General features: G+C 53.9%; 1 protein-coding gene across 1 annotated transcript in view; it reads right to left on the bottom strand.

Annotated features, from left to right (window-relative positions):
• The window catches only part of PPL (periplakin), a 45,957-nt gene that overhangs the window by 5,187 nt on the left and 19,524 nt on the right, over positions 1 to 21,246 (bottom strand). The window contains exons 2-19 of the mRNA XM_019756411.2: positions 18,467 to 18,566; positions 13,403 to 13,557; positions 12,574 to 12,694; positions 11,870 to 11,995; positions 11,746 to 11,787; positions 10,024 to 10,185; positions 9,791 to 9,898; positions 8,768 to 8,863; positions 7,055 to 7,177; positions 6,789 to 6,935; positions 6,035 to 6,186; positions 5,031 to 5,128; positions 4,688 to 4,845; positions 3,754 to 3,932; positions 3,522 to 3,660; positions 2,590 to 2,783; positions 1,225 to 1,375; positions 388 to 471 (exon numbers count right to left, since the gene is read on the bottom strand). Of these exons, the coding sequence (XP_019611970.2) occupies positions 388 to 471; positions 1,225 to 1,375; positions 2,590 to 2,783; positions 3,522 to 3,660; positions 3,754 to 3,932; positions 4,688 to 4,845; positions 5,031 to 5,128; positions 6,035 to 6,186; positions 6,789 to 6,935; positions 7,055 to 7,177; positions 8,768 to 8,863; positions 9,791 to 9,898; positions 10,024 to 10,185; positions 11,746 to 11,787; positions 11,870 to 11,995; positions 12,574 to 12,694; positions 13,403 to 13,557; positions 18,467 to 18,566 (2,335 nt within the window). The remainder of the gene's footprint in view (positions 1 to 387; positions 472 to 1,224; positions 1,376 to 2,589; positions 2,784 to 3,521; positions 3,661 to 3,753; positions 3,933 to 4,687; positions 4,846 to 5,030; positions 5,129 to 6,034; positions 6,187 to 6,788; positions 6,936 to 7,054; positions 7,178 to 8,767; positions 8,864 to 9,790; positions 9,899 to 10,023; positions 10,186 to 11,745; positions 11,788 to 11,869; positions 11,996 to 12,573; positions 12,695 to 13,402; positions 13,558 to 18,466; positions 18,567 to 21,246) is intronic.

The following is a 21,246-nucleotide window of genomic DNA, read 5'->3' as shown; positions in this document are numbered from 1 at the left end:
GGTCGACGACTACATGACCCATCAGGTGGATGAGTGATCATTTACGTGGCCGTTTCCTCTGCTACTGGACATTTAAGTGACTTCCAGTGCGGCCATTTTTCTATTATAAATAATGCTGTTAACGATGATTTTGTTTATCCCGTATTCTATATTTTTTCCTTCAGGATAAATTTCCCCCCAGTTTACAGCTTCAAACAGTAGCAAAACCTTTTCTGGTATTCGATGCCTAGTACCATACATACTGTCTCCCCCAAGGGCTGTGCCAGTTTGCACGGCTGCCAGCAAGGCCCGAGGCTGACCCCGCCAGGCCCAGGGCTTGTCTTCCCAGTGGACCTGGTGGAAAGAGGCCCTGCTGTTTCATACCCGGGGCGCGATTTCACGGCTCACCTTGACAGCTTGCTGGTACAGCTGGGAGTGAGCACAAACTTCCTGTACTTCCTGTTCCCTTCTTGCTATTTCATCTAGCAGGTTCTGGAAAACAACAGAGACTTTAAAAATCAAAATTGGAAAAAAAACACACCACCTGATAAATTAGCTGCATTCCTTAAATCTGAAAGTCTTGCTCCATAGTACAAAGGACAGTGAATGGCTTCTTTGTATACATGTGTTTGTTACAAAAGGCAATTCTAAGGTCCTGTGAAGAAGGGCCAAGAAGACAATTATCTTTGCCAGGAAATGGATGTTTACTGAGTGCTTTGCAGTGTCAGGCACTGTTCTGATATCTTACTTAGATTATCTCATTTAATCTTCCGACCATCTGGTGAGGCAAGCACCATCATTATCCAGTTAATGAGTGGGGAAAGCAAGGCACAGGAGCTTCAGTGACTTGCCCGAGGGGACACAGCGGGTAGGGGTGAACTGGCGATTGGGTCCCCATGTTCCTTGTCCCTCACCCCATGGCACTGCTGCCATCTGAGGAGCCAGGACTCTGGACTTTGGAAATGGGATTTGTCCCTATGACGGCGTCAGCCTGTGCCGTCCAGAGTGTCCACTCTGGCCCAGGCCCCTTGCTGGGCCTTGAGGAGGGAGAAGTGAGCAAAACCGTTCTTGTTCTCAGAGAGTCAGGTGCTGGGAGTGGGCAGGGACGCGGTCCCGTGAGGACACAGCTCTGTCAGGGCAAGTGGCAGCCGCTACCTGGCTCCCCCCACAGAAGGGGCTGGCTGACCTCTGACCTCCCACCCTCTTGTGACCAAATGTCTGTGAACGCAGAAGCAGCTGCCTTACCTTCTGATTCTTCAGCTTGGTCTCCATTTGGCTGAGGCTGTCTGTCTCCTGGGGCTCGTAGCTGGTGATACTGGACAAGAACTGGAGCAGGTGGTCGTGGCCGTGGCGGTAGTCCTCGTAAGCGGCCCTGGCACTGCGCAGGCTCTGCGCCCTGTGGGGTGAGCCCGTCAGCCTCTGCCACGGTGAGCAGCTGCCTCACTGGAAGCCACCCACCCCCTTCTTAAAGAAGTCATCTCTGTTCAGTTTTTAAAGGGGGGAGACCAAGTGTAGTTTAACTGGAAACAACCTAAACATTCACTAGAAAGGGAATAAATTATGGAACATTAAGTTGGAGCAGTCCCTGGCCTGTGTGAAGAACGGGTAGGTCCTACGTACTGACAGACAGAGATACCCACTGTGCACACAGGACCTAAATAACCACGAGTCCAAGGAGACGTTCTAAGGGGGCTTAGGAAAGCTGAACTCAACAAAAAGGAAAACATCAAAATGTGTGGGACACAGCAAAAGCAGTGCTGAGAGGGAAATACGTGGGATTAAATGTTTGTATCAGAAAAGAAGAATGCTCTCAAATCAACAGTCTATAAAGAAAAAGAGCAAAGTAAACCTAATATAAGCAGCAACAAAGAAATAATTAAAAAGCAGATGTCAGTGCAACAGGAAATAAGAAATCAGGAGAAAGATCATTGAAACCATAGCTACCTAGTTCTTTGAAATGGTCATTAAATTGATAAACCTCAGAATGATCAGGGAAAAAGAGAATATACAAATACAATGATCGAAAGATGTAACATTAGGAATGAGCGCGGCCATCCCTTCAGATCTGCAGTCATTAAAAGGATAAGAAAATATTATGCCAGTAAATTCAGCAACTTGATGAGAGAGACAGCTTTCCTGAAGGATACAAACTACTGAAGTTAAGAATGAGATGACCCAAATAGTCCAAAATCTATCAAAGAGGTTGGAGTTGGAGCCAAAATCCTCACCCACGAAAAACAAACTGCAGGCCCAGACGGCCTCACTGGTGAATTCTGCCCCAAGTATTTAAAGAAGTAATATCAGTTCTATACACACTCTCCCAGAAAACAGGTGGAGGGAAAGGAAAAATTGCAAGCTACAGGGTCCATGGTCTGTTGTCATGCGTGTGTTACCACCTACCCTGGCTTGTACAGAACCTTTTTGGAAGGATTCACAAGCAAGTGGTAGCAGTGCTTACCTTGGGGGAAAGGGGCTGGTCATTACGATCACTTTGAGTATTTTACTTTGTGTATGTATTGCTTTTTTTAAAAAAAGTGGGAATTATTTACACAGCCTTTGGTGGCATCAGTGGAGGTCCCACTCCTGTGGCCTCAAGGCAGATTAGCTCACCTGAGCTCAGCCTGCAGGCAGAGGTTGTCGAAACGCTGGTCCAGCTTGTGGACCTCAGCCTCCTGGCGCTCCAGGTCCGGGCAGTGCTCCTGGAAGCGGCTGGCCAGCAAGCCGGAGCACCGCTTGGCTGCCTGCAGGTTCTGCTCTACCTCCTGGAGGAGGGCCTGCTGGGCCTGCAGCTCAGAGGCCATGGCCTGTGGGAAGGAGAGGCAAACCGCAGGCGCTGTGGCCAGAGCTCCCAGCACTGTTCCAGGCGCTTTGGGGAGGAGGAGGAAGCCTGGGCGTGGGAAGGGCTGGGGGCCTTGCCTCTGAGCTTCTGCTCAAATCTGGTGGCCATTTCTGCAGTGTTTCATTTCGTTACAATGAACAAAACCTGGAAAAACTAACTTCTAAAAACCCTACAGCAGGCAGCATGTGCCCTGTGGTGCTGCACCGGGGACTACAGTGGCTGGCTGCTCTCCCCCACCGTGAGAACTCAGCGCAGGCTTTGCTCTCAGAGCCCAGTCCCTCGCTGGGAGGTGAGGGTCTCAGCCCATAGCCAGGATTTTGTGAACTGGTGTGTGAATAAGGAGCCTTCCTCGGGCTCACAGATTTGAACACCTGCAGTGGTCAGGCAGGCAATTGTGGGCACTGGGGCAGCTGCTCCAAAGATACTGGAAATCGGGGGTCGGGGGGGTACGGCTTATGTAGATCTTTGATTTTAAAATACTAGCACCTGATTTCCACAAGCCACACAAACCCCCTGAGCAGCTGGCCATGGGATTTGTGCCATGGGCCTCCATTTGCAACTTCCAGTTGGGCACCCTGCAGGCATCCAAGCCTGGAGAGAGGTGCTGCCGTGGGCCTCAGGGCCTCGTCCCTCACCTGCCCAGAGGTGGTGTGGTGGGAGCACCTGAGAGAATGGCTCTGGAGACCCGGGTCCCCAGACTCACCGCCAGCTCCTGCCTCTTGGTGTCCAGGGCGCGGCCAGTCTCGGGCACCGCGTCATCCTGGGTCAGCTGGTTCTCGTACGTGGCCAGCACCTCCCTGCCCTGCTGCAGGCTCTTCTCCAGGCGGTTGGCAACATCGACCCTGGGGACACAAGCCAGGAGTGAGGGGGTTGAGGGGGTACTTGCCTGGCCCCTGGGCCCCACCCGGCCTCCCCGGGGCTCCCCTGTCACCCACTTCTCCTGGGCCAATGCCAGCAGCTGCACCAGGTGCTCGTATCTGCGGTTGGTGTCCTCCACCCGGCTTCTCAGCAAGGGGGCACTGCCGCTGCCGGGGAGGGCCTGCACGAAGGCCTCACACTCGGCCGTGCCACGCTCCTTCTCTGGCTCAATCTGGAGTAGCTCGGTGGTGATGTTCTGTGGGGACCAGAGGCCCTGTGTGGGTCACAGTGGGGCGGCCCCCTCCCCCGGGGCTAGCAAGCTTCAGGGGACGGGAAGCTGTATCCTGGGGATTTGGAAGCAGGGGGCTGTGCCTCACACAGGGATGAAACGACAGGCAGTTACCAAGCTCGCACTGTGCCAAGCACCGCACACGATTTCTCTCATCTTTGGGGGCCACCCTATGAGGCAGGTACTTTTTCTCTCCCCACTCATAGGTGGGGACCCTAGACTCCAAGCAGCAGGCATGTGGTGGTGGGGCCCAGCCTCTGCTCCCGCCTGTGTACCGGGGGTCCTCTGGGCCTTGACTCAGCTCCTACCAGCTGCGGTGTGAGGCCACTCACTTGTCTGAGCCCAGTTCCTCCTCTAAACCAGGAATGGTCACCCCCATCACGGAGGGCACCTGAGGACTCAGCAGACCGTGTCTGTGTGTGTGTGTGTGTGTGTGTCTGTGAACGGATGGCGTTCACACGCAGCCCTTGCCTGGCTCAAGCCATGCAGAGGCAGCACGAGCCTCGCCAGAGCCCTCTCCCGGGGTTGTTTTGGGGGGTACGCTAGGGCTCAGGTACCTCCTTGGTTTTAGACCTAGCACAGCCCCACCCCCACGACTAAGGAATTCGTGTTAAACGTGGCAAGTGGTCCCCATCAAGCACCAAGAGCCCCGTGTGGCTGAGACCTTGAGCAGGTGCCCCAGAGCGCCAGGGAGTGCAGCCGGGCCCCAAGCCTGGCGGTACCTTGAGCTCCTTGGCCCGCTCGGCACTGTCCTGCACAGCCCGGCCCTGCTCCAGCGGGGGCCGCAGGAGCCCGGTGATGGCCTTCTCCTGCCGGTCTAGGTCACTGGCCACCTTGTCCAAGCCAGCCAGCAACTGCCGCCCCTGCAGGTCAGAGGCATCTGCCAGAGGGCAATCAGTCAGGTAGCAGTTGGGGGCATGAGGCCCAGGGAGGGCCTCCAGTGCCAGCCCAGCCTGCCCCACCCCTGCCATGGCTGACCCTGATGTCCCACCCGCAGCACAGACCATGGGTCCAGCACCTCCTTCCTGTCCCCCCACAGCTTTGGGCAGTGGCCCTGGAACCCACCTCCAGGGTTCTCTGCCTGGAGCATCGCGTGCCGCTGCTGGAGTGCACTCCTGCTCCCAGCTGCCTTCTGTCGCACACCGCGGTACTGGCTGCCCAGGCTGTGAGAGCAAACATGGGCTGGGGCCCAGGACAGCCCTCCAGCCCTCCCCCCACAGACACAGGACCCTGGACTGGCTGGACAAACAGCCCCGAGGAGTTGGGCAGCTCATCCAGAGGCTTTGAAAAGTTACATCATGACACACACAGAAGGGGTCTGCGGAAACACTGGTCTGTCCTCCCCCTCGCTCCTCCTCCCTCCTTCCCTTCCTCCCTCCCCTCTCTCCCCTCCTTCCCTCCTTTCTCTCTTTTCTTCCTAGCAAGTCGTATTACCTAAAATGATCTTGTTCTTTTGTCTTTCCCACCAAGATGTTATCCCTGAGGGAGCAGTACATAGTAAGTGCTCAATAAATACTTGCTGAATGAATAAATGAAGGCATTTCTTGAGTCACTCATTCAACAGAGTTCTTGGGTCCTTACTTTGTACCAGGCACTGAACAAGGCCCTAGAGACAGTAAATCTCATCAAGGAGCCCCTGCCATTGAGACCAACGCATATATACAGCATCCTGATAGACAGCAGGACGTGCAGTGGGAGAGGTGCTTGAGAGGAGAGAGGCAGCAGCACTCCTGAGCCAGGGTGGAAGGCAGGGCAGTCAGGGAAGGCTTCCCAGAGGAGGTGACCCTAGAGCTGAGTCTTAAGCCAAGAAGTCTGAGCCAACCAGGCAGTGAGTAGGTAGCCAGATAGAGGGAATAGCATGTGCAAAGGCCCAGAGGGACTTGCGGAGAAACTGCTGGACTGTGCCCAAAGCTGGACATTCACACAAAGCAGGTCAGCATGGCCAACAGGATCGGCCCCTGTCCCAGTTGAGTCTCCAAGTGGGTACAGGTGTTACTCAGGGCCGGGAATGGGGTCTGCAGGGCCCAGGGGGTGGGGCCAGTCCATGCTGGCTTCTCCTTTGCCCGTACCTGTCCGCCAGAGCCAGGGCCTCGGGGTCAGTGGGGGGGATCATGAAGCAGACGGCTGGGGCGCTCAGCTTGTTCCCTGCACTGTCAGTGAGGTCCCAGCTTTCCCCGTTGTTCCTCTGCAGAGTGTAGCTGTAGCCCCTCGAGATCAGGCCCTGGCAGGGGAGGCCAAACAGTGAGAGGGCACAGAGAGACTTGCCTCCGCCAGTGACCCAGGAACCCAAAAGCCATCTCACCCCCACCCCCGAAATCTGGGACCTGGGGAGTCTTAGCCCATCTCTCAGACCCTTCCCAAGACATTGTGCCATAGAGTTGGAAAGGACCAGGGGACATATGTTGGGTCTGCTGGCCCACCACCCACCTGGATTTCCCTTTGGGGCACTCCCCTTCCCCCATTCCCAGTCCCTGACTACTCCGGGTGGACATGTGACTCAGGCCTGGCCAATGAGAGAATGGCATCATCCCCCTGCCAGTGATTGGTTTACGCTGGACATGTGACTCAAATTGGGCCAGTGAGAACCCTCCCTAGGATTTTTGCTGAAATGACTGGGGTTACTAAGCTGGTATCACAGACGGTAAGGGCAGCTGGTGCGGCAGTGGTGGGGACTGGCAGAGAGTGACTCCAATGACAGATGGGGACAGATTCCTGAAAATGTTTGAGGCCCTGCATCCAGCCATGTCACCCCTGGGACCTTTCAGTGACACAAAGAGCCAGACTTGGGCCTGGCCTGTCTGGGGCACCTGGGCAGCAGCTCACCTGGTCACCCTCAAAGTCACAGAGTGCCTCCACGGGGATGGGCTTGAGCGGCGTCTCCCGGCGGTACTTGAGGGGTACCACCTGCTGCCCTCGCTTCTGCAGGCCGCGTACCACCTGCTCGTACTTGTCCAGAGCCTTCTCCTGGTCCTGAACGCAGGAGGAGTGCCTGGGTGAGACCACGCAGCCTCCCCGGGGGGTGGGGGCCCTGCTCAGGGCTGAGGGCGGGGCGGGGACACAGAGAGGCCCTCACTGGGCCCATCACTCACATCCAGCTCCCGCAGCAGCAGCTCGATCTGGTATCGGTCCTTGAAATCAGGGCTGTATTTCTGGTTCAGGTCTGAGTCCACCTTGCGAAGCAGCTCCTGAGCGTCCTTCATATCTTTGTGGAACTAGGGGAGACCCAGGTGGCCCGATTACAGATACGAAAACACTAGGGCACCTGGGGCTAACCCTGGCTGTGGCTTCCAGTCCGATCCCAGGCAGGGCTGTGCCTCCCACTCACCCTGAGTCTACAGGCGCTGCTGGTTCGAGACACCCCCAGCCCTCCCCGGCCCGGCTCCTTGGGGGAGGCCGCACGGGAAAGAAACCACCAATTGGTCCCTTCCCACCAGTCTACATGATGCCACCTCTAAGACATATTAATTTTCATGTACACACACCCCAGTAAGCCTTGGGTTCTCTTAAATTCCATTCCTCTCTTTGCGCCAGGGACACCCTTACTTAATGCTATACTTTCATTCTAAGTCTTGATACACAGAAGAGAAGCCTCCCCACTTGGTTCTAGAACATTCTCTCGCCCATTCTTCAGTCCATCAACTTTGGAATCATTCACTGTCAGCTGTCAGCTGTCCCCTAGGCTGCAACCACGAGTGGGACTATGGGATCCCTGTGACGCTCACAGTCCAGCGGGTTTCAGACAGGAAACCATGAGTGACATAAGTGTCATCTGAGTTCAAGTGTCCTCGAAACTGCCCACTCATAAAAATCACCTGTAGCTCTTGTTAAAAACACACATGCCTATGGAAACAACCCAGTGTCCATCAACACATGGATGGATAAGCGTGGGCCATCCATACAATGGAATATTATGCAGCCATAAAAAGGAATGGAGTTCTGATTCACGCCACAACGTGAATGAACCTCGAAAACGTGTTCAGCGAAAGAAGCCAGACACAAAAGGCCATATAGCATATGATTCCACTTACATGAAAGGTCTAGACTAGGCAAAGCCAAAGAAACAAATAGTATATAAGGTGTTACCAGGGGCAGGGGAGGGAGGAATGAGGTGTAATTGTTTAGTGGGTTCAGACTTGCTATTCGGGGTGATGAAAAAGTTTTGGAAAGACAGTGGTTGCACAACACTGTGAATATAACGACTGTCACGGGACTGTATGCTTAAAAATGGCTAAAATGGCAAATTGCATATTACATACATTTTACCAAAATAAACACCCCCCAGACTCATTCCTGCACCCCACGCTGACCTGATCAATGAGACTCTGCAGCCCCAGGGAAGATGGACAAGGGCTGGGCAAGCTCGGGGCACACCCATGTATGCCATCGGAAGCATGGGCAGTGGGAGGCCCAAGAAGGCAGTCCTGGCGAGACTCCTGGAGGAAGTGGCACTGGGGCCACAAGTGAGCCAAGTACCATGTTTCCCCAAAAATAAGACCGAGGCAGACCATCAGCTCTAATGCGTCTTTTGGTGCAAAAATTAATGTAAGGCCTGGTCTTATATTATAGACCCGGTCTTATATTATATAAGACCCGGTATTACATTTATTATATTATACCCGGTCTTATATTACATTATATAAGACCCGGTCTTATTTTAATATGAGACCGGGTCAAAAATTTCATATAATTTTTGCTCCCAAAGACACATTGGAGCTGATGGTCCGGCTGGATCTTCTTTTCGGGGAAACGCGGTACCAGGCACTGAGCGCTCCCGCTGATGGGGCCCCGGGGCCAGCAGGCACCTGGTGAAAGTCTTCCATGTACTTCAGGTGGCTCTCCTCGCAGATGAGCAGGTTTAGGTACTCCTTCCAATCCGCGTGCACGGCCTCCATGTGAGCCTGCCAGGAGAAGAGGGGGCAGGTCACTGCTGTGCTGGTGCCCGGGACACCAAGGGAGGGATGGCGGGATTCCAGACCAGAGGATGGTGGGGTAGAGGGCATCTGGCATCTGCCTGGGTGTGGCAGCCATCTCCTGCCCGGGGGTGGGAAGAGGAGGGAGGGGACATGTCGAGGAGCCAAGCAGGGATGCCACGTACAGGTGCTTGGGTTGTGCACTGCACAAGGGACAAGTAGGGGCTGTGTCTGCCCAAAGAGGTGCTTTTAAAACATTGTCACAAAGGCACTGTAGGGAGTTGAATGGTATCCCTCCGTCCCCACATTCATGTCCACTCAGAATGGGACTTTATTTGGAAATTGTGTCTTTGCAGATGGAATTGGTTTAGGATCTCAGGATAACGTAATCCTGGATTTAGGGTGGGTCCTAACCCCAATGACTGGTGTCCTTATAAGAAGAGGAGACACACAGGGCCGAGTCCATATGAAGACAGAGGCAGTGATGCAGCCCCAAGCCAAGGAATGCCAAGGTCTGCCGGCAACCAGAAGCAGGGAGGGTTCTTTCCCTAGAGCCGTCAGAGGCAACAAGCCTGCCGACACCTTGATTTTACACTTCCAGCCTCCAGAACTAGGAGAGAATAAATTCCTGTTGTCTAAGGCCACCCAGCTTGTGGTCATTTGTTACAGCAGCCTGAGAACACTGATTCAGGTACCACTGGGCTTCAGAAGTTGGGGGGCTGAGGGCAGGACGTGGCAAAGGATCACGATAATGACAGGAGGCAGGGTCAGAGCAAGATGAGAGGCCAAATGGAGACAGACGAACACAGGATGCAGGACCCCCCACCTGGGGGACTGCCCGAGTCCAGGGGGCCCACTGCAGAGGCCACCCTGAGGCCGCCCTGGAGGAGGCGTCCCCTCCCGCTGCACACGCACCTCAATGGAGTTCTTCCCAGGGTGCTCGGCGGCTAGCAGCTGGTCACCCTCACTGTGCAGCTTGTTGATTCTCTCCTCTTTGGCCTCCAGGTTCCGGTTGATGAAATTCTGCAGGTGGGGGGGGAGGGACGGTGGGGGGGGGGGAGGGACAGTGGAGGGGATCAGCACCCCACTTGGCAGCCCCATGCTCCCTCCCGGGTCCCCACCCCAAGTCCCCAGGCCCCAGCGCCCACCTCGTACTGGCGCCTGCGGCTGGGGTAGTCGAGGTTTCGGTCACTCCAGTCGTACTGCATGCGGCCCTTGGCCTGCTGGTCCAGCCAGTACAGCTCGTTGGTGCAGCGCTGCATGTAGTCCTGCAGGGAGCTCAGGTGCTGCTGCCGAGCCTGCGATGCTGCCTGTGGGCGGGGACAGGGTGAGGCCTCCCTCCACACCCCGCACAGCGGCAGGCTCTGGCCCGTCTGCACGCCGCTGTGGATAAGGCACCGACCTTCCAGACAAATTCACGCATTTGTTCAGCAAACGTTTACCAAGCACCTACTAAGTGCTGGGCCTTGCTCCTAATACTGGGGCCACAGCAGTGAACAAAACAGACAGAACCCTCATGGAACTGGCATTTTTGTGGCGCCTCAGTTTCCTCCTCTGCACATGGGGGACGGCGACAGGACTCATCTCACAGTGCACACAGCTGGTGCTCAGTAAGCGTCAGCGACTGTAGCGCCCCCTTTTATCTCTGTCGTGTCGTTGTATAGATGGCTAGAAGGACAGGAGCTAACTGCTAGGGCTTTCCATCTGAGAAGAGGCGGGCGAGGGGAGGTGGGCAGGCAGGACGCAGGAGGAGGACGGCTGTCTGCATTTTGCTCTGCAAATGAGCACAGCAGCTAACACGCACGGCGCCACCACGTGCCAGGACCGTGCTCAGGACGTCTCCAACATTATTTAACGCAGTGCACAAAGCAATCCTATGAGACAGGGACTCGCAGTAACTCCATTTTACAGATGAGGAAACTGAGGCTCCCAGAAGCAAAACAGCTCATTCTAGGTCTCCCCACCAACCAGGGGTGGAGGCGGTCTGGCTCCAGAGCCTGCTAACGGCTGTGCTCTACTGCCCCTCATTCCCCAATCTGAGGTGTCTGAGACGTGGGCAACAACAAAGCACTTATTTATGCATCACTTGTGCAGTTTAAAAAACAAAACAAAACGCAGTTTTCAAAGGTTTAACAAAGGGAAACAGAAAAATTGCTTATCAGGCACGTGATTGCCCTTGGAATACAGAAGGTGCTTAATAAATACGAAACAAACTATAGGGCAGGCGATATCCCGACAAACAGATGGGGTCTACTGGGGTTTTCTGTGAGCACAGGACAAACGGGTGTCTCTCAGGCGGGGGCTTGGGGTTCCATGTCTCCCCACTTCATCCCCCTCTGTTCTGTTTGAAATGTTGACAGCACAGGTGTGGGGGCAGAGCCCCACAAAGTAGTTTCCAGGCTCTCGGCCTCACATAGACAGGTGCTGGCTCAGGTAGTAAATGGCCATCAACTGTGATTGGATGGCCATCAGCTGTGGCTAGTTGGCCGTCAGCTGTAACCAGTGAGCCATTGGCCACTAATATAACTGCTGTGGCTACGCTGGCAGAGAGAAGAACGGGGGCTAGCAAGAAGATGGTGGCTGGGCTGGCAAGCGTGGATGGCGGTTTGCGGACAGTGTGGATCCAGCCTCCAGTGAGAGTATAGTGCCGCCAGAGAGAATATAGTGGTATGACTCCCCCATCTATGGCTCCGTGGGTGTTCCTTTTTGGCCTCACCATATCCTGCGTTCTTGTGTGGGGAGCGGGAGCAGAGACCCCGCAGGCCTCCCTGCACGACACATGGCACAGCGAGCAGGGTCTCCCGCATGACAACAGGCTTCCTGTCCCCTTGGCCTGGCTCCCCTGCCCCTCCCTCCCTCCGAGTTCTCACCAGCAGTTGCTGGTACTTGGCCTGGAGTTCGCTGTTCTGTTCCTGAGGACAGAGCAGAGGGCATGGATTAGGGCGGGGTGCACGTGAGCCCTCCTCCTCCAGGCCCCCCACCACCAGCGCCTACCTTGCCCCCATCCTTGGCCAGGTGGGACCCAATGGCCTTGACCTCGTTGTGGAAGATGTTGTGCTCTTCCACCTGGTGGTCCACCAGCGGCAGGTCCGTCCCGAAGCCCTGGCTGCTCAGCTTGTCCTGGGAGGGTGGACAGAGACAACGCGTGCAGGGAAGGGGTGGGCGGGGGCGGGGGCCTCGGCTCTCCTCACTGGGACCCATGAGGCACGTGGGGAGAGGCTGTCACCTTAATCTACACGTCATCTCATTTAATCTCACAGCAACCTCAGAGGCCCACACGGTTCCCATGTCCATTTCACAGATGGGGAAACAAAGGCTCTCGGGGGAGTGTCACTTGCCCAGGGTCACACCACTAAAAGAAGACTCTAGGCTCCAGGGGTTGCGCCTCTCTGCCCTGGAAACGGGCTAGAGAGGGCATGGAAAGAGCAGTGACCAGCCAGAAATCTGGCTGCTCCCCCCAGCCTGCCAGGACCCCAACAAGCCAGGGTCGAGGGGTGATCCCAGGAGGGTCCCAATCTCCACCACTTCTGCTGTGTGCTGTGTTAGGAGCTGAGAAGCTCCGAGTCTCACTCTTCTCACTGACACAAACATCAGAAAACATCGGGATCATGGCCTTCCTGGAAGGTCTGCGGTGACATTCAATGGCGGGGTTCTCCCTGCCCACATGGCACCCTCCCCAGCTGAAGCCTGGGCCGTACCAGCTTTTCCTCCACCAGCGCCGCCCAGTTCACTTGTGGGTCCACTTCCTTCACCGCCAGGTTGTAGATCTGCTTGTGTTTCCCTCGGAGGTTGCTCACACGCTCCTTCAGCTGACGGATGCTGAGTGGGGAGAGCAGCCACCCTGGTTAGCGGGCTAGTTGGCAGGGGCACTGCCCACACCCAGCCTCGGGCTTTCTGCCCAGAGTCCTGGAAGGACAGGGTGGCCAGGGCCTTGGGTTCCAGCCAAACACTCGCACCCTCCTCCTGTCCAGTTTCCTTCATCCATCAACATTTCCCCAGGCTCACTGTGTGCCTAAAACCATAGAAAGTTTGGAAAGAAACAGGCAGGTCCACTGCTCTCTGGAGCCAACCACCCAGTGGGAGCCACAGGGGTGGTGTGGGCCATGACAGGGGACAAGCACAGAGGAGACACCAACAGACGCTCGCCCCTGCTGGAGGGCGGGGGGAGCAAGGGAAGTGTCTTGGGGGTCTTGTGTTTATTCACATCAGAGCTAAGGCGAGAACCAGGAGCACAGGAAGCCAGCAGGGCTCTAGGCCGTGCGCAAAAGCCTGGAGGCCAGACCACATGGTGGTCAGACAGCTGTGGGTACACCATGACCAGAACAGGGGACGCCAGTGCTCTAAACCTCAGTCTCCCTGACTGCAAAATGGGTTGTCCCGAGAATAACATACAGCATTTGGCATGTGCTTGGCATCTAGTTAGCTCTCAATGAACCCTAACTCAGTATCCTGAATGCTGAGCGGGCTGTGGCCCTTCTGCCCTGACCCAGAGCGGCTCCCCCGGGACCCGAAGCAGAGGGGACCTACTCCTCAGCAATCATATCCCCCTGAGGGTGCTTCATATGCTTGGCGATGGCCGCGTCCGCCTCCAGCACATACAGCAGCTTCTCCGAGTCTGACACCTTGCGCAGGGCCACGTCCCGGTGCTCGGGCTGCCGGCCCTCCTGCAGCCGGGCCACGTCCTGTGAGAGTCACGAGAGAGGGGAGACTTAGACAGGCCTCAGTGGGCACTGCAGGGACGGGAGGGGCCCGTGCGGGGCTCCCTGGCCCTGCCTACCCCCTCCTCCAGCCACTCAGCAAACAGAGCCCAACAGCCGACCTATGGAGGCTCTGGGACACAGTTCAGCCCAGCAGGGAGACCACTGGAAAGGCATGTCAACAGATAAGCCCCACAAAGGTGATTTTAAGTTTATAGAAGTCAGTGTGTACCAAGGAAATGTACCCAAAGTGGAAAGACGGGGACCTACTTTAGCTCCGGGGGTCAGTGAGGCCCCTCTGAGACAGTGACACAAAGTAAGAATAAAGGACAAAAGAGAAGAGTGTACCAGGCAGAGGGTACAGCCTGTGCAAAGGCCCTGAGGCAGGAAAGGGCAGGCTGTGATAAAGCCACCATGGCTGGAAGACGGGATGGAGGGTGGAAGTGGGAGAGGTGGGCAGGTCAGAGCACGAAAGACCTGTGGGCTATGAGGCAGGGACCAGAGCACGGGATGGCTCTACCAAGGGAAGTGACGTGCCCCCCCATCCTTAAGGTGATGCCTCCAGATCTGTGGGGAGAAGGTACAAGCTGGGAAGGCTGTCAGCAGCTGTGACGGCGCCTGGGTGAGAGCTGAAGGTGTCCCGTGCTGGGGCGGTGCCAGTGGAAAGGATGAAAATGAACAGAGTGGACGGACATCTGGGAGGAACAATTGATAAGTCGCTGAGTCCAGGGTCTCCCCTTGTTTAGGGAAGAAGAATGACGTGGCAGTCGGGCTAGCAGGTGTCTAACCATAGCCCATTCATTCACTTAGTCAACACTCAGGAAGCCCGGCTGGGCACTGTGCCAGGCCCCGTGGACCCCAGGCCAGCAGGGAGGCGATGACAAATCAGGGACTGGGTAACATGGAGGCTTAGAGGGGGCCAGTTCCCTCCCATTGCTGGGTCTCAGTGTCCCCATCTCTGCAATGGGAATAAGAAAAACACCTGCTTCCGAGAGGTTTCACACTGAACTGAGAAATCTCACACCGTAGTAAAAATATGGAACCACTGACACACGTCATGGGAAGAGCTTCGAAAACTAAGTGAAGTGAGAAAACCAGATACAAAAGGCCACGTCATATAGGATTCCATGTATGTGAACAGTCCTGAGTCGACTAATCCATAGAGACAGAAAGATGAGCGGCTGGGGTGGGATCTGGCATCAACAGTAAATGGGCCCAAGAGATCTCACTAGGGGATGAAAACGTTCGGAAGCCAATTTACAGAAACGGCTGCACTACTCGCTAAAGCTACTCAAAATCACTGCCTTGTACACTTGATGTGGGAGCATTTTCTGACAGCTAAAACAAGCCTTGACGAAGCTATTAAAAAAGGAAAAGAAAGGAAGAAATGGCAAAAGAAAAAAGAAGTGAATGGAGTAAAAACATAGCTTCCTCTCAGAGGAAAACAAGGTATCCAGCCATCTTTCCTGGCCAACTCCCAGACTGCAAGGGGCAAATGGGGCTCGATGGTGAGGCCCAGGTGTCAGAAGGCCAGTGGGGCTGGGCCATCTCCCCCCATCCCGGGTGGGTCTGGCCAGTTAGAAAACTACAACAAAACATACAGTCGTTAGCTAGGGTAGAATTTTATCTGCACCCTCATCACCAGCTAATCTGAAGCTCTCCTGGCAGTTATAGTGTCAAAGATTAATTCTGCAAAAGGAGGAAGTAAATTAATCATTATCTAATTCATGCAAGGCTTCTCAAAACATGCTAGCCAAGGGGCCGGCCTGGTGGCTCAGGCGGTTAGAGCTCCATGCTCCTAACTCCGAAGGCTGCCGGTTCGATTCCCACATGGGCCAGTGGGCTCTCAACCACAAGGTTGCCGGTTCAATTCCTCGAGTCCCGCAAGGGATGGTGGGCAGCGCCCCCTGCAACTAAAATTGAACACGGCACCTTGAGCTGAGCTGCCGCTGAGCTCCCAGATGGCTCAGTTGGTTGGAGAGCATCCTCTCAACCACTAGGTTGCCGGTTTGACTCCCGCAAGGGATGGTGGGCTGTGCCCCCTGCAACTAGCAATGGCAACTGGACCTGGAGCTGAGCTGTGCCCTCCACAACTAAGACTGAAAGGACAACAACTTGACTTGGAAAAAAGGCCTGAAAGTACACACTGTTCCCCAATAAAGTCGTGTTCCCCTTCCCCAATAAAATCTTAAAAAAAAAACCCCACAAAAAAACATGCTAGCCAAGACAAGAAAGGGACATCTAGCTGAGAGATGCTATGTAGATATTCAAGAGTTCCAAGTCAGACAGAACTGATCCACGGTGATAGAGGTCGGCATGGTGGTGAACTCTCGGAAATACTGATTGGGAAGGTCACAAGAAAGCTTTCTGGGAAATGTCCTCTATCGCGACCTGAGCAGTGGTCACATGGGTACCTACCGATGCAAAAACACCGGGCTGAACTCAAAATGTGGATGCTTTCTATATATCTTATGTAAGTTACACCTCGATGAAAAGGCTTTCAAAAGGAAAAACAAAAAAGGTCATAGGGACCGATATCTACTAAATTACACAGACATTGGTGGACAGGTGAGTGACAGCAAATCTAGCAGACGTTACTGGGGGGATCTGGGTAGTCGGGAGATGGCTGGACGCTGTGCGATTCTTTCAACTTTTCTGCACGTTTAGAATTTTGGATAGACACAAAAGGTCACATATTGTGTGATTCCGTTTATATGAAATGTCCAGAATAAGAAAATCCATAGAGAAAGAAAGCAGGTTGGTGATTTGCTGGGGCTGAGAGGAGGGGGGACGGGGAGTGCTAATGGTGTGGGGTTCCCTGTGGGGGGATGAACGTGCCTCAAAACTAAACAGAGGTGGTGGATGCACGACACTGTGAATGCACTAAATGTACTAAAATGTTCCCTTTAAATGGGTAATTTTACATTATGCGAATATCACTTCAATAGGAAAATTCTAGAGAACTTTTGGGTCATAAAATAAAATTTTCTTCTGAAAAAAAGAAAGGGAGGAAGAGAAAAGAAAAAAAAAGACTAGTCCATGAAGTCTTCAGAGCGTGGTCTCTTTTGTCGAGTTTATTCATTTGAAGTTAAAAAAAAAAACCAGTTCAAAATTATCTCCCAAATACATCCTTTTACTTTTGAGTCATTACTCCGAGCAAATAAAATGAGAGAGCGAGACCCTATTCTCTCTCTCCCACGCACAGAAGAAAAGGTCAGATACACCAAAATGTTAATAGTGGATAGACCTCTCTGGTGGCAGAATTATGCATGATTTTAATTTGCTTAATTATACTTGTTTATTAGTCCTGAAATGTTCGTAATGAATACATATTACTTTTATTAGGAGAAAAAAAGGACACACCCCAAAAAGCTGTTTTCATTTACGAAAGAACACACTACCCCAGAGGCCACGTCGGGGGGTGGAGGGTAAAAATCAGAAGAGGTGTGGCTGGAGGGAAAAGGGGCTGGTGGGTGGGTGCGGAGGCAGGAAAGCTAGGAGGTAGCCCAGGAGGTAGCCAGGCAGGCAGGCAGGAAGAAGTAGAGGAGAGGGCCCCTGGCTGGGAACACTTGCCTTTCCTGCCCTATTTCTCACCCCCAGCTGAGCCATCCCCAGCCCACCCTCCCCCTCAGGTCGCTGGGCTGCCTGTGGACTGGCCTTCGGATGGGTGGACACCTGGGCAGTCAGAGGGAGGGACAGCCTCGGCTGGGCCTGGGACCACACTGGCACCAGCCAGATCCTGAACTCCCTGTGACCTGTCCACACGCAATCTCCCACTCGTGTCAGTCACCCCTGGGTAGGAAGGCAGATAAAATACAGACTGGCCAGTTAAATGCGAATTTCAGAGAGACAATGGGTAATTTGTAGTACAAGTATATCCCAGATTATACACGGGACATAGTGATACCACCCCCCTACAAAATTTTATTTGTGTTCTGACATTCAAATGTAACTGGATATTCTGTATTTTTATTGACTAAATCTGGCAACCTCACCTCCGGGACGCTTCTGGGGCCAGCTGTGTCACTGACTAGTCAGTCACCCTGGCCCTCTCTGAACCTCAGTTTCTCCAGCTATAAAATGGGTATAAACTCAAACACACTGGGCTGGTGGAGGGTTCAAAGAGAAGAAAATTATCTTTGTGGTTCAGTGTGAGCACAGCTTCAGTGTCCCTCATGGTTCAGAATCCGCAGGAGAACCTACAGCTCAGAGCGGTTGCTATCCCCATGTTACAGAAGAGGAAAAGGAAACTGAGGCACAGAGAGGGAAAGTGATTTGCCCAGCTACTTTTCCTCTCTTCTCTTAAAAAGGAGGATCGCACATGTCTGAGTAGTGGCAGCGGTTGTATGGGAAGAGTCATTATACTGATGATAATATCCAGGCAGGCACCTGTATAATCTCATCCACTCTACAGCAGCCCAGCTAACGGGAATCACAAGCCCAGAGAGGTAAGGTGACTTGCCAAAAGTCACACAGTAAGTGGCAAAGCTGGGATCCTAACGAGGGCCTGGCTCCTGAGACCGCGGTTCTTCTCCAGACGGGGCCCATAAACTGCAAGGACCTTAGCTCCTGGCGTGGGGGGCTGGTTCCCCTGCAGTTTCTCCACCTCAGCACTGGGGACATCTGGGGCTGGATTAATCTGTGTGTGTGTATGTGGGGGGGCGACCTGTGCATCACCAGGTGTGTAGCAGCCTCCCTGTCCTCCACCCACTAGATACCTGTCCACCGCACTCCCCCAATTGTGACAGTTAAAAATGTCTCTAGATGTGGCCACATGTCCCCTAGAGGCAGAATGACCCAGGTGAGAACCGTGGGGTCAGACAAGCCCCGGGGTCCTGAGGGGGTGGTTGGCGGTTCAGGAGGGCCCCTGAAGGGGGAAGTGGGAGGCACTCACGCTTTGCATCTTGGCGTCTGTGTCCACGATGTTCTTCTCCACCTGGTCGGCATTCTTCTGCAGCTGGTCAATCAGCTCTGACAGCTCCTTGTTAGAGATGCTGCAGGCAGGAGACAGGGAGGTGAGCCGAGGGCCTGGAGGGCGGGGGCCGTGTCCCCACCAGCGCCCCGGCCTCCCAGGCTGTCCCCAGCCCCAGGCTCTGAGCAGCAACTGCCCAGTGAGCCTCAGATGGAACTTGGCGGTCCCCTCACTCCCTGGGCGACATTAGTAAAGCCACCGAAACAAGACAGCACCTGGCTCGGGGAAATCAGCCCCACTTCGGTCACTCACTCTAATGCTTCTATTCTGCCATGCTGGCGGAGTACCCTTATTCTTTATTCTTTTTTCCGTATTTCTTGAGATGTAATTTACACACAACAAAATTCACCATTTAAAGTATATAATTCAGTGCTTTTTAGTATGTTCACAGGGCTATACAACCATCATCATGATTTAATTCCAGAACACTCATCACTCCAAGAAGAAACCCAGTACCTTTATCAGCCACCCCCCATTATTCCTCCGTCCAGCCCCTGGCAATCATCACTGTACTTCCTGTCTCTATGGATTTGCACACTCTGGACATTTCATAGAAATGGCATCATACACTCCGTGGTCCTTCGTGCCTGGCTTCTTTCACTGCGCATAATGCATTCAAGGTTCATCCAGGTTGTAGCACGTGTCAGTGCTTCATTCCTTTTTATGGCTGAATAGTATTCCATTGTACAGATAAACCACATTTTGTTTATTCAGTCATCAGTGGGTGGACATTTGGGTTGTTTCCACCCTTTGGCCATGACGAATCACGCTCCCGTGAACATTTGTGTACACGTTTTTGTGCAAGCACCCTTGTTGTTAAATACCTGATACTTTTCTTTCAATCTACACACTCTTTATATTTAAATTTACTCAAAAAGAGAACTTGAGCTCCCCACTGTAAACAGAAAACCAGAAACCCTTGCCATAAATGGAAGTAACCACCGAAATAAATGCCACGGAAATAAAATGATGGCATTAGGTTCTAGCTGGACGCTTGGTTGCCCGCACACATCACCTGCAGACCAAGCTCTGCCTTCTCTCGCTTAAAAGCAGAGCTTGGCACGTAGCACAGCCAGGTCAGAGCCATGTTAGCACCAAACCGAAACTTTCTCTCGGATGTTCTCAGAGCATCTCTGAGAGAACAGCTTTCTCATTCAGTGTTTCTGTGTTCTCGCTTGTCACAGATGGCCGCCCCAGAAATGACATCACAGACGACTCCGGCAAACACCATCGTGGCAGCGAAGACCTTAGCCGTGGAGTCAGATGTGGGTTCTGGCTGTGTGACTTGGCCAAGTTGCTGTACCTCTCTGTGCCTCTGTGTCTGCTGTCAGTGGAATGACTGTAACTTTCCCGGAAGGGTGTTTGTTACGAATGGGAGTGAGGTTATACTGGCAAAGAGCCGGGCCTCTAGTAAGTCTCACAAAGGCTGTGATTAGTGTTGTTAGGGAGCCTTACAGATTGGTGTCCAGCCGCACCTTTTGTGTTGCCTTCTTTAAACAAAGGAAGAAACAAAGACCAGAGAGGGGAAGCAAGTTGGCAATGTCACCCAGCCAGCCAGATGGTCAAGATTAATGCTTAGTCCCCCAATCTCCATCGAAAACCCTTCTGTACCAACTCCACAGTGGGGCCTCGGCAGCCAAGCACCCAGAAGTTTCATTCTACCTGCAACCTGCTGTGTGCCAGGCCCAGCACCACATACAGACATAGCCTCACCCTCTGAGAGTTCACTGCCTACACCGGGAGGAAATCAGCATTTATAGAAATAGTCATGAGACTATTAGGGGCTGGGGATGGCCAGAGGACCCTCCTGACCGCTGGGTGGGGCGGGGGATGAGCAGCAAAGGCTTCCAGAAGATGGTGGTGGTGGCTGGGTTCCAGTGAGGACGGGCCACGAAGGAGACAGGTCCTCGGTGTGTCCCTTGGGGTGAGCCCGGGGAGCAGAGGGGGCCGCCAGCTTTACAGAGTGGAATTCCTCAAATCCAGGCCTGGGCCCCACCTCCTGTGGCATGAAACCTTCAGATTCCCAGCTATTACCCAGGCTCTCGGAATCCAGGTCTCCGGAGCTGGGCCAGGAAGCTGTATTCTTATGGCTGTTGTCCCCAGGTTCCCCAGGGGACCATAATGGCCTCCAGAGTTTGAGGTCCAACACTGCTGGTTCTGCTGGTGTTGGGGGAAGTTGAGGTAGGGGACAGAAACGGGTGCAGCAAACAGAAGCTGTGAGTCTGTCCATCCATGTCCCAAACCTTACCTGAGGGCCTGCTCTGTACGAGGCCTGGACACAGAGGAACTAAGGCGGGGCTGGGGGGGGGGGGCAAGGGAAAGACAAGACCCAAGCCATACCCTCTGCAAAGTCAACTAAGGTGGCATCCTTCCCAAAGTGGGGTTCCAGGAGTTCCAGTCCTTAAGTCACTCTCGGAGTGAAGCCGTTGTCAGTCAAGGCAGTTAGGAAAACCCAACCGCTTGGTAAGTTCATAGGCCAGCAAAGGCTCTGAGAAGTCCTGCAGTGGAGAAAGCTGGTATTCGGTATAGCGGCCAGGAAGGTTCAGAAGAGGGGACTGTAGATAGAGGATCTGCGTAGGGACGGGTAAGGACTGGGTTTCCAGGTCATGGGCCAACCCCCACTGCTACCACCCCCTGGCTGGGCAAATCAGCTGGGCAATGGGAGCACTTCCAGGCCCTCAGCCCACGCCAGCCAGTGACTC

The sequence above is a fragment of the Rhinolophus sinicus genome, linkage group LG18 (genome assembly GCF_036562045.2).
Source record: "Rhinolophus sinicus isolate RSC01 linkage group LG18, ASM3656204v1, whole genome shotgun sequence".
Classification (NCBI taxonomy): Eukaryota; Metazoa; Chordata; class Mammalia; order Chiroptera; family Rhinolophidae; genus Rhinolophus; species Rhinolophus sinicus.
This window is presented reverse-complemented; position numbering and strand designations above follow the sequence as displayed.